The sequence below is a fragment of the Tuber melanosporum genome (assembly GCF_000151645.1).
Source record: "Tuber melanosporum whole genome shotgun sequence assembly, scaffold_20, strain Mel28".
Taxonomy (NCBI): Eukaryota; Fungi; Ascomycota; class Pezizomycetes; order Pezizales; family Tuberaceae; genus Tuber; species Tuber melanosporum.
Window position 1 is genome coordinate 344,903 of NW_003298864.1, and position 12,824 is coordinate 357,726.

Consider the following 12,824-nt stretch of genomic DNA (forward strand, 5'->3'; position numbering starts at 1 on the left):
ATTAGCTGCAGAGGCCAAGGGCAATAGCGAACTCTGTCCAGGTGACGACCCGGAGAGTTACGCAGATGCTGTTTCGTATGCAGCATGGCGGAGTGCTATGAAACAAGAGTTCAACTCTCTTATTGAAAATGACACATGGGAGGTTGTCAGCCCTGATGATGTCGGTAGGGTAAAGGTTATTGAATGCAAATGGGTGTTCCGAGTTAAGCATAACTCAGACAGCTCCATCTGCTATAAAGCACGTCTTGTTATTAAAGGCTACGAGCAAACAGACTTTGGTGAGACTTATGCTCCTGTTGCTAGGCTGACAACCTTTAGAACCATAGTTGCTCTTACGGTGTAACTTGGATGGACAATCCATCAAATGGATGTCGTTACTGCTTTCCTAAACCCTACTGTTAATGATGTACTATTTATGGCCTTTTGTAACAATCCCTCCCCAGATGGTTAATTCTTGGCGACTGGGAACGATACTTCTCTTCTTTTGTTTCTTTCCTTAGTCTTACAATAGCACTAGGCCTCTGCCTACATTACCGATAATACAAGACCTTTGTCTTCTATCGGGAACACTTATCATAAGCTTTCTCTAACTCTTCTTCGTGAAGAACTTTCCTTGGCGTAATGATAATATTGCAATAAAGATAAAGATCGTAAAGTTGTTTTATATTTGTTAAAGTAATGAGTAGGAAAAGTACTTAGAACAAAGCATGAAGAACCTATCTTCCTCGACCGCATCGGCCTCCTTATATAGTATTCTTCCCACTTGTAGTCATGTGACCCAAAGTGGTCACATATGCGAAACCAAATTATAACAAACTAGTCATGTGACCAAAGTGATCACATGTTCAAAACCCATGACCTCATAACGAGGTCATGTACAAAAACTCATAAACCAATCATAACGCAATAAGCAAGTTATATGACTCGACTGAGTCATATGTGTGAAACCTATGACCTCATAACGGGGTCATATGTGCGAAACCTATGACCTCATAATGGGGTCATATGCGAAACATAAATCATGCGCACAAGGCTTTCCCGCAAGGCACACTCGCAAGGCAGACCTGCCAGGCGCACGTCCCATGACTCATACTTGAGCCATGTGCAAAAGCATCACAAATCCCACATATAACAAATCATATGACCCGAATGAGTCATATGTGTAAAACAATAACATACCTGTAACTCATAACCATGTGTTACATGAAAACCTCTTTCATGCCAAGCCACATTTGTAACACCTTTCCCGAAGGTATGGAGTGGTTGCAGCCTGGGGTACATACAGGTAGAGTTTGCCGATTAAAGAAAGCTCTATATGGGCTTAAAGAAGCTCCTCGCCTTTGGTTCAGCCATATTGATCACTTTCTTCGATCGCAAGGTTTTATCCCATTATCAGGTGATGCTAATCTATATATCTCTTCCTCCCGTCAGGTCATTCTACTACTTTATGTGGATGATATTCTTCTAGCTTCGGGGAATCTTAAGATTATTGCATCAGTAAAGGAGCTTCTAGTAGGCCAATACAAGATGACCGATCTTGGCCTCGCATGCCAATTCCTGGGAATTGATATCGAACAACTTTAAGGAAAGATTCAGATTGGTCAACAGCGCTTTGTTGAGTCTATTCTACAAAGGTTTGGCATGAGTGATTGTAATGGCATTTGGACACCACTGGAAGCTCGACCTCAACTGAAATTCGAACCACTTGCACCTGAGGATCAGCAGCTCTATCAATCTCTGGTCGGAAGCATAATGTACCTTATGCTAGGAACACGACCAGATCTAGCGTTTACGATATCGGTTTTGTCAAAATTCTCCGCCTCTGCTGGCTCCGAGCATCTTGCACAAGCGAAGCGTGTTCTAAGGTACTTGAAGCAGACACAGAATATAAAGCTTTGCTACAAGAAAAGTGAAATTCCGTTTGACAAATCTCTCACAGGGTTTTCAGACTCCGACTAGGCAGGTGATATCAGTGACCGTAAGTCTACTGGAGGATTTTTTCTTTCTTCTCTCAAACTGTGTTGTAGCTTGGAAAGCTAAGAAGCAAACAATTGTTGCTCTTTCTACTACTGAGGCAGAGTACATTGCTGCATCAGAAGCTGGAAGGGAGGCAGTTTGGCTTCACCGTCTTGTTGGAGATCTGATTGCTGCAAGCTCTCTCACTAAGTCCCCTTCTTCTCCAACCACTATCTATACTAACAGCACCGGTAGTCTTACCCAGATTGCTAATGCACGGTATCATGAGAGAACTAAACACATAGACAGAAAGTACCACTATGTTCAGAATATTGTGGAATAAGGGATTGTCTTCTTTTGTCACATTTCTACACAAGACATGTCCGCCAACATGCTTACCAAGCCACTTACGAGAGACCTCCACTGGCGACACATGAGTAGGATTGGGATGGAAACTATGGTTTAGATAACAGTTTCTTTAAGATGGTTTCTTCCTTTCTTCTTTTTATTTGAAATGTTTTTTCTTAGTTTACCGGTAGAATTACAACTGAGAGTAAACCTTTCCCCCTTGAGACACTTTTGGATAGGGGGTTTTACTGGTACTCAATGACGTTTGGGAGTTTTCTTTTCATGTTCTTTTCTGCTATTGCTTCAGGAAGTTCTACTTTGCTGGCTGGTCCGTTCATTTTCTCTCATAGTATTACAGAAGAGAGGGAGTGTTGAAACATGCTTCTGATACTACTATGGTATCACGCTACAATAGACTTTTTCCTTTACATCAAACACTATCACTAGTCTACCCCTAATACCTCCTTGCTTCTTTCTCCTTTTTCTTTCCTTTGTTATTGTTCACTTGACCTTTTGTGTCTCGCTCTCAGCAGTAGATAGTCAGGGTCTTTTGCTCTCCCTGTTGAGATAGTTAAGCCTTCGAGTCTCTCAAGCAATCATTCACTTTGCGCCATAACATCGTTCCATTCAATATTCCCACAACAGAAAGCTTCGTCTCTAGCTTACCCACGCAATCTCTCCTGACCTTGTTCTAGGGCTAGGGCATTAAACACGACTCCATAGAAAGATGTGGGATCCCTTGAAACCTCTATAATCGCAGCAGGAAATTATTCTCACCTTAGCATTGTGCTCTTGGGTGTCATCGGGACCCCCTTCACGACCGATAGAGTCAACGACTGTTCCTTTCCCTCTACAGATTTTTGTTGGGGATTGTGTTGTTTCACATCCAGAGCGAAACCCTAGAAATCGTTCCGACCCGATCCGAGGGTGAGTCATTTCATTCCCGTGAAACCGTTGAGACTCTCTATCTCCGGCCGACCTATTCAGAGGTGAAAAACTTGAGAAGCATTAGTGCTCTCCTAATATGACAGCTTGAACCCTTTGGATGCGTCAAACTACTCATGGACTAGTTTCCGCAATTCCACTTGCCAATCTAAACATTTCGTGCTCCGGTGCGGTAATTTTCGTTGGTGATCCGTTACCGAATGTCCAAAGTTTTTACGAAGCTTTGACTGAAATCGAATACTTGCCCAGTCTGAACTCTCTTGGCGTTTTCCAGGCCCAGACCCTACAAAAGTTTCCTGGTGCTTCCAGGTGCTTTTTGAATCGGTAGGTGAGCTTCTATATACCGGTTTCAAATGAACGCGGGTGATCGGACAATGAGCTGGGATTGAGTTCCCGATCCCCGTAGGGTCTTGTGTTTTTCCTTTGTTCTTTGTCTCATCTGGTCTTCTTTTTGTTCCGGTGTCTATTCCGAGGTTCCTCGAGAGGTGGGGAATTTGGGCACCTCACTCATGGTTCGTTAATTTGCGTTCTCGCGGTAACCTCGTTCTCCTCAGGTCTCGCGATGCCTAGGAATCTGGAAGTGGGGTATGACCCCCACTAGATATTATAAGGATGAAATTTAGGCCTGAGGTGAACCTCTTTAAACGGTGGAGATTATGCACTGATAAAATGGGAAGATGTTCTGACGACCATGGGGAGGCCGACCCGTTTTTGCGGGTATCCGGATACCTTGTTTCGCCGGGAATTTTTTTCCCTTACCGCGTATTGTGAGAATGTACTGGGGACGATATTGAAACTATTAGCTATCCATGAAATTTATTCCCTCCCCTCTGGCTAATACATTGAGCTAGAATATTGGATAGTTTAGCTATCATACTCCCCAATTAATTTCTTCAACAGGGTAGTAAGTTACATTCTCATAATACGCGAAGCCGGCAAAAAAATATCTCGGTGCCAAGGTGTCCTGATACTCGGGTATGGACGCGGGTAACCGGACAGACAATGGTTAGAAAATCTATGCATCTGCATACCCGAGTGCTTGTTGAAACGGGTAGTAGGTAGTATCGTACCTGGGCGATTGACTGGAGATAAGTAATAGTAGTAGTAATAAACTCCAATGTCAAAAGTATTGTCCCATACCCCGTTCTCCCGCAAAAGTCGGTAGATTCATTAGCTGAAAAATAATAAAAGAAAATTAATTAAGATTATCTAAAATAATTATGAAGAGTAGATATTTACAAGGAAGATCGTTCTATAAGCTTTCTTTATTTTATTAATTTATCCCACAAGGCCAGCACCTATCCCCATGCAATAACTAACATGGAATGCCATGATCTCATACAAATTTGGCTAACTTTGGTGGGGATTTGCTTTCAGTCATACTATGCATAAATATATCTATGTATATGTTCTATCCTGCTGGGCAAGAATTTTGCTTGACCAAGAGGATATCCCCTTGGCCAAGTAGGTCACTTTCCTGGTAGGATGTCCATCTTGTAAAGTAAATTTTAATCTATCCCACTCATCAAGCATTTCAAAGTAAGATTTCACAATACTATCTAGTACAGGACCTAATAAGAAGTGATTAAACTGTGATTTAAAGCTAACTAGCTAAGGATATCCCTCTCCATTCAAGAAAATTATTCCTTAGCCTAGTAGGTTCTCACTTGTGAATCTACCTGTACTAGTGGGCGGTCTACCAATACTAGCTCAGTGTGAATAGCCATCTTCCGAGTCGATAGATTATCACAGTCATGCTCAGTTGCATGACAGTGAACTGAGCACTTAATTTTACTTTTATACAGCGACGCTGCCTCTTACATTGTGGTTCCTTACAGTTGCAAGAAATACTAATTCTCTCACTTATTGAGATTTTGCCTGCTGTAGCATGAAGCGAAATAATAGTAGACATTGGTGTAAAAGGAATAGCAATCAGAGCATCAGCTGAATCTGGAACCCGGAGTAACTGAGTAACTGAAAAATGATTGGAAAGTATCCCATACTTAGTTTTTAGCTTATAACAATTGGAATAGCTCTCAGCAAGAACACGGCAGGTAATTCTGATGCGATCGGTAGTGGCACAATCTTCAAGGGGTATTTTTAGAGTAACAATATCACCGACGACAAACTTTCAACCACATGTTGACAATTATATTTTTTTTGAAAGTACTTACAAGCTTTGGCTGCTACTGGTTGAAGGACTAGTTCTAGTTCTGTTGGCTGCATTTGGATACACTGTTTAGGGGATTCTGAAAGCATATTACTTGGTTCATTTTCTTCGACCTCAGGCCCGCTATACTCTTCCTTAGGCGGATCATAAACCTGAGTCAGTGGAGTATTGATAGTTCCAGTAATATTATTGGTAAAAGCTTTATTCTCTGGCCTATCTTTACCAAATTTGAATTCCCACCCATCCAGCTGTGAATTGGATGCTGAGAATAGTGCTTCTAAAAGGGTATCTGAGTCTGTGTTGAGGTTGATACTACCTGTAGTAGAATTTTCCAATTGCGTGCTAGAAGCTGACTTCTCTGAAATATTTGAAATTGTTTGTTAAACTCAGGAGGTGATGGAGATAGTGTGTTCCCACTGGAGTTTCTGATTGAACATGACCTCATAAGGGGAGTAGCCGTTCAGACTTGAATAATCTTGATGGTTCATAGTTAAAGAGATTTCAGGTAGAGCTTGTGTCCAACAATGAGAATTGCCTCCAGCTGCTGCTGTATCTACTTTCCAAGCACACAATTTGGTCTTCATTGTGCCATTAGCCTACTCAACTAGTCCCTGAGTCTGAGGAGTTCTTGGGTGTCTATTTTTAATGTTTATTACATGCCATTTAAGTAAAACCAATAATATACCCTTAAACTGTCTTCCATTATCATACTGCAGAATTTCTGGTACTCCATAACACCCAATCCAAGTTGCTATGAGTCCAGCAACCTCCTCAGCACACTTTCTCTTCAGAGGAAACAGAGAGGACCATTTGCAAAAGTGATCTTTGATATGCAAAATCCACTTGAACTGTTCATCAGACTCGTGCCTCATATCAACTAAGTCGATCTGGATTCTTTACATGATATAGTCAGATATAATTGGCTCAAGAGGTGCCCAGGAGTGATTTTGTTAATTGAGCAAACAGGTTTGATAGTGCTTCAATAGACACTCAACTTCCATCTTGGTTATCCCATAGAATTGCTCCTTAATTCTAATAAAGGTTTTGTTCATACCATCATGTCCAAGTTACAGATGAACATCCCGAATTTTGCAGAACACTTCATTATCACATATTACCAATCGATCCAGTTCCAGTATTCCATCCTTGACTAACCCCTTGCGAAAGAGCTAGCCATCTCTTACTAAGTATAAGGCTTTAGATTTATGGTGCTGATTGTATTGCTTCTATTACTTAGGTCCCGAGCCTGGTTTTTCATTTTCAAAGATGAGCTAGTTCTGATACTCAGCTACTTGCTCGACACTGAATAGCCACTAGTTATGCAGGTATGGAGGTTAGTCAAGAAATCATCACTGGTCAAGTTGGAAGAAATACACGCTTGGTTTTTATAGTCTGGAGATTTTAGCCATGCACTAAAATCTAAAAATATGGCATAGGTAAATGGCACATAGGGGTCACTATTGTTACTTTCAGACACTATTTGGTTGGTTGAGAAAGTTGAAATGTGTTTGGGTGGGAGGTTTAGAGAAGGTTGTATGAGCAGTGTAAGGTAATTTGTTATCGCATCATAGAGTTAAATCAGTGAGTTAGGTGCAGGAAAATTTTTAAAAAACTTTCACTTGGTATGTGGGATAGGTTAAACTTAACTTGTCAAGTAGGACATCTCACCAGGCAAGTACCCTGCTTGATCAAGGGGATACCTTATTGATGAATAAGATATCCACTTGGCCAAGTAAATATCTTGCCCGGCAGGATAGAACATATATATGATACAGCTCATGCAAATATGAAAATCTTACTATTTCTATTAAATGATAAGATGATCCTTGTGAAAAAAAAAAAATTTTATATAAATTTTCTGTTTGTATTTATGATATTTTATTATAATAGTATAGAAATGTGTAAATTAAGTACACAGGAGACGATCCTCAGTTACAACTGTACAGTACCACCTACAATCTATATTAAGCCACTCACTTCACGCCCCACAATGTGCTCCATGATCATCAGAATTTAATGAAATGAGATGAAAAATTTTTTAAGTGAAAAATATAAGCGGAAAAATTAGGGGAGTCTACGAGTATTGCCATCGCCTCTAAAAGAATTGTCCCACTTTCTAGAACCCCACCAGAGAGTTCCTAAACATGGGTAATTAACTACTAACTTTAGCCCGTGCAATCAACTGTTCGAGTACCCGGACATGGAAAAGAAACCCTGTCGTTGCATTGAAGTACGGAGGCGGCAGGAATTGTAGAAAAGATCGGCAAGTTGGAGTACACAAGAACCCATACCAGCCTTTATCGGGCGCAACATGGGACTGATTATTCTTCTTTGCTTCCCCCTCTTTTTCTTTCTATAAATTTACCTGAGCTTCTAAAGTTTGATAGGAAGTTGGGGTATTAGGGTCTTGGGACTTTGTAAGTGTTTTAATAATAGCAGTAACTGCTAGCTTCCACAATGATCAAGATGCAACGCTCCGGGATTTTGACTTTCTCCATACCCCTTTTTTTTCTATCATGTCAATTTCAAGATTCCCGAGATTCCTTGTTCGTATCCCTGTTTTGCTAGATTTTTACTTCCATGTCCGAGTACCAGTTTTTCGCAAGTGCTCTCCCTACCCCGGGAGCTAGAATAATTGGAGCTCACGTCGAGGCATCCAGAATTCCACTATGCAGCTAGATAAAGGCAGTATCACCCTGAGGGATGCTGACATTCAGCCCTTCCCTGGGACAAATAGGGAAAACTATCACACATCTTTCTAGGAGTCCCGATTCCCACGCCCCCCCCCTGAAATTCAATTACTCGACTACTTACAGTACGGTAATGGCAGGTGGTGAGGTGTTCATTATCCCTACCAGGAGTTCAATGTGCGGGTCCTTGTTGTTTTGACTCATCCCCAGCGGTCTGGCTACCCATTCGTAAGAGAATTTTCACCTTTCTAAATTGGAATAATTGAACCACGAGTTAAGACGCCCAAGGTTCACTATCTTGGATTGGGAGAAATATTGGGAAACTGACCCGCCCAACCTGAACCTAAGGCAAAAGAAGAAGTAAGAAAAGGCGCCAGCAAAGGCAAATTTAACAGCCTAGCGTGAAGTTTAATTCTTGCAGAAAACGTACTACATTCAGCAAAGCAAATTGGTGGCCATGCCAAAGTTTACGAAATCCGGCCCAAACGGAAATGCTCGAATCAGCCCCTCTCATTTAAATGCGCTCCCACGCCTAACCCAGCCTCCACCGGTATCGCCAACTTCACCAGGAGGGCAAGAAAGGTACGAAGTGGTGATCGTGGGATCGTGGGTTCCTCCCATCCTGCTCCTCCTCTGCATACTCTGACAGCCCATCAGTGGCCCAGCCGGAATCCTCTCCTCGGTTCTCTTAGCCCGCTACGGAATAACAAGTCGCCTAACCGTTGACGACAAGCACTCCCAAACAGAACTCGGCCAGGCAGATGGCCTCCAGCCACGCACCCTAGAGATCCTCCAGTCCCTCGACCTTGCTCACGAGATCCTCACCCAGGGCTGCCAATTCCATGAAGTGAGCTTTTGGAACCCCGGCCCGGAGAATAAAGGCATCGTTAGAACAAATCGGGTGCCGAATATTTCGGTGCCGGCGAGGTTCCTCCATGAGGTCACGATACATCAAGGGAGGATCGAGAGAATTCTGAACGAGGACTTAGAGAGGAATGGTGGGAGGGTGGAGAGGGGTTGGAGAGTTACTGGGTTTGAGATTGACACGCCGGTGGAGGAGGAAGGATTTCCAGTTGTTGTTAGGATGGTAAAGACCGGGGAGGAGTGGAAAGGAGAGGAGAGGGTAGTTAGGTGTAAGTATTTACTCGGAGCAGATGGAGCTAGGAGTGTGGTCAGGCAGGGTATGGGGTTAAGACTCGAGGGGGATCATACGGATCATGTCTGGTGTGTTCTCAGAGGATGTTCCCGTGGATGGCTCATAACTGACTAGCAGGCCAGGGGCGTCATGGATACCGTCGTAAAAACAAATTTTCCGGATATTAGGAGGAAATCCGCCATCGTGAGTCTTTCCTAATATCCTCCAAGCAGGTGGTTTCCATCTAAAACAGAAAACAGCACTCCGCGGTAGGGTCGGTAATAGTCATCCCCCGAGAACGCATCTCCCCAACGCAAGCAATTACGAGAATCTACTGCCAGATGGAAGGCGAAGTGGAGAAAGACCCTAATCTCGACAACGTTCAAAAAAACACCGACACGCCCGCCATCAGCGATGCCAAGCGCATCGTGAGAGAACGCCGTGGTAAGATCTCGGCTCAGCAAATCCAATCGCAGACCAAGAGAGTACTCTCTCCTTATAGTATTGAATTTGGAGAGGTAGATTGGTGGGTGCGTTCACACTTACAATGTATTACCGGCTTTATGAAGAATGTACGAGTGCTAAGATATGTTTCTAATAGGCAACCTACCAAATTGGTCAACGTGTCTCCCCACGGTTTTCCCAACCAGATAGCCGCGGCACTCTCCGCGTGCACATTGCCGGCGATGCCTGCCACACGCACAGCCCGAAATCCGGCCAGGGGATGAACGTCTCCATGATGGACGCGTACAATTTCTCTTGGAAAGTAGCTCATGTGCTCAACGGGCTCGTACCGCCAGACTCTGATTTGTTAGCCACCTACCAGCACGAGCGGCTGGACATCGCTCAGCAGCTAATCGGCTTTGACCGCGAATTTTCTAAAATGTTCTCTGGACGGATCGGTGGCGATCATGGACTTAGTCATGAGCAGTTTCAGGGAGTGTATGTGAAAATGTGCGGGTTCACTAGTGGCTGTGGGATTGAGTATCGGGAGGGGATGCTTGTGAAGGGCGGCCGTGAACCGCTCAAGGAACGGGGAAATGAAGATGAGTATTTGGCGCCAGGGAGGCGGGTGGTTAATGCTAAAGTATTGCGGTTTTGTGATGGAAACCCTAGGGATATTCAAGATGGTATCCCCCCACCCCTATCCCTTCCTTAACCTCGTCGTTAACGTCCAGAAGACCTCCCATCAACAGCCCGCTACAGAATCTTAACCCTCCTCCCCACCTCATTTAAGCACTTTCCCCACAAATATGCCGAGCTCCTCACCATCTTAACCTCCAGAATACCTTTAACATTCCCACCATCCATAGTCGAGGTGCCTATTTTCTTCCCCGGTGAGCGAGGGAGTCTAGAATGGACTGACTTCCCGCCGAGTGTACGGGAGAAATCAGAGTGGCTGGTTTTTGGAGATGAGTTTGGGGAGGTGTATGCTGCCTGGGGAGTCGATGAGGAGGTTGGGGCATTGGCGGTCGTGAGGCCTGATGGGTACGTTGGGGCTGTGGCAGCGTTAAGTGAGGTCGTAGTGGTTGAGAACTGGTTGGGGAAAGTGTTGGTCAAGGGGCAGACCCTTGGTGGAACAATGCTTTCGTCTAAGTTGTGAAAACCTCCCCTCTAGGAAGATGAGGATTAATTTTTTGGAAGAAAGGACCAGAAAGGACCTAGCTACTTAATGGAAGAGGATCATTCCAACTACAAATGCACATGTGGATAGGCTGGCATATAGTAATGTGTTCATGGCCCACCCGGTTCTAATTCCTATCGTACAATGGATACCCACACTCCCCCGTAATCCACTCTCGACAATGAAGTTTGTAACAAGGATTTCTCTGTAATTTTGCTCATGTCCTCAAAGACTGTGTTTAGATATTTATCCCTCCCCTATTCTAGGTCCTAGCTATTGCTAGTGGTTCCTCTCTTTCCTATCCCTCTCGTCGTTTTCTCCGTTGAACCTTGCATTTTCGCCAGAGAGTGTCAAGGCAGTTGGCGAGCCAAGACTACCTCAGCCTATTATGTTCATAAATACCCTGCTCTTTTCCTTGCCGTTATTCACGAATTGCTACAGGAATGGTGTTATTTATCTTTCTTAATCAACTATGCGCTGTACAGTACTCCAATGCCAAGAAGTGCTATCTGATCATAAATTCGTTAGTAATTATCTAGCTAACGGAAAGCTTTAGGGTTGTTTAAAAAGATAGTGCTGGGAAATGTCCATTTGAAAGTGCCATCCCTTGCTAAATTTGATATAAAACCGGATATCGGACAAAAAAAACATCCTGACACATGGTACTTGATACCACTTGTTTAAATTTAAAATAAAAAAAAAGTAATAAGATGTCGGTGTTTTATGCTCAGTCAAGTTAGTGACCATTTTTCCGAGCTCAAGGAGGAAATAGAGGATACCCAGAGGCTTAGGAGAGTAATCGGCTTGAGGAAACGCATAGGGGATCTTTGGGTTCCAGGTTGTCATGTAGGATACATCATACATGCCTACGGTGGTCAAGAGTCAGGGAACTCTGAACTTTTACACTTTTCTCTCTCTCTCTCTCTGACCCCTGCGCTAGACATCCGGCTTATTCACTCCAAACCTGATCAAGAGTCTACCGTGTATCATATGATACCCATCCGCGTGATCAGGGAGTCGCCGATAGACATTCCGCTGTTAGGTCAGGGCACGAAAAATCACTCGCCCCCAGTCTAGCATTTAAATGACAGAGCACAACCCAGTGTGTCAACAAGCCTTGCCCCTAGCTGTTAGTCGTAGACTAGGGCAGTTTCAGAGGCGTACTCGCATTATGCGATATTAAAAGAACCCGGAGTGGGGCCACTTGTTCTCCCCGTTCCATGATATAACATAAATTCCTTGGCAGAATCCCCCCTGGGGCTGGACTGACCTTGAATCATTATCCACGCCCCCCCTATCTCCTGAGCGGACGAGCTACCATGTTAGCAGTACATCTAGTAGAGAGTGGATGAAGGAGCGGCGAAGCTGCTTCTTGGATACAAAGAAACCGAAGCCAACTCCGCTGCTAGTCCTGGGGCTACGCCACCGTCGGGACATCGATAGGGCCGGAGGAGAGCTGGTCTTGAAAGCCGTGCGTTCACTGATTTACATCTACACCCTCTAGATACTATCGTAATATCACATAGCGTCACAAAACCTTATTCGCCCACTGAGCAACTCGCCCCCACCAAAATAAATGATGAGAAAACGGATAATATTCCAATCAGCCGACCCTCGAGGCATAAAATAAAGAACATTTGTTCAGCGCACACGTTCCCCCCCTCCCTCTTGCTCAACCGACCGTATCCCATCCTGCACGATGTTCAACGGCTCCCCCTTCCATTCCCCATTCCCTTCACCTCCTCATCCATCCCCTTGCTCACCCATTCATAGGTGGGCTAACAAATAACACACATATACCATGTTTGTCCTAATCCACCCCGTCAGTACAGATTAGGCGATACCGGGGAATGAGGATAGAATCCATACCACGACCCTCATCGGTGGGAGTCTCCGGCTCGCTCGGCGCTGCGGTGACCGGCTTCATGATGTTTGGAGGGGTTTATAGGGTATTTG

General features: G+C 44.1%; 1 protein-coding gene across 1 annotated transcript; it reads left to right on the top strand.

Annotated features, from left to right (window-relative positions):
• Positions 1 to 8,566: 8,566 nt before the first annotated feature.
• Positions 8,567 to 10,847, top strand: GSTUM_00005736001 (uncharacterized protein; the record flags this gene model as incomplete). Its single annotated transcript, XM_002837808.1, has 7 exons — positions 8,567 to 8,715; positions 8,767 to 9,333; positions 9,388 to 9,448; positions 9,505 to 9,624; positions 9,706 to 9,774; positions 9,846 to 10,374; positions 10,423 to 10,847. The coding sequence occupies 7 exons, from the start codon at positions 8,567 to 8,569 to the stop codon at positions 10,845 to 10,847; spliced, it is 1,920 nt and encodes a 639-aa protein (XP_002837854.1).
• Between the last annotated feature and the right edge of the window lie 1,977 nt (positions 10,848 to 12,824).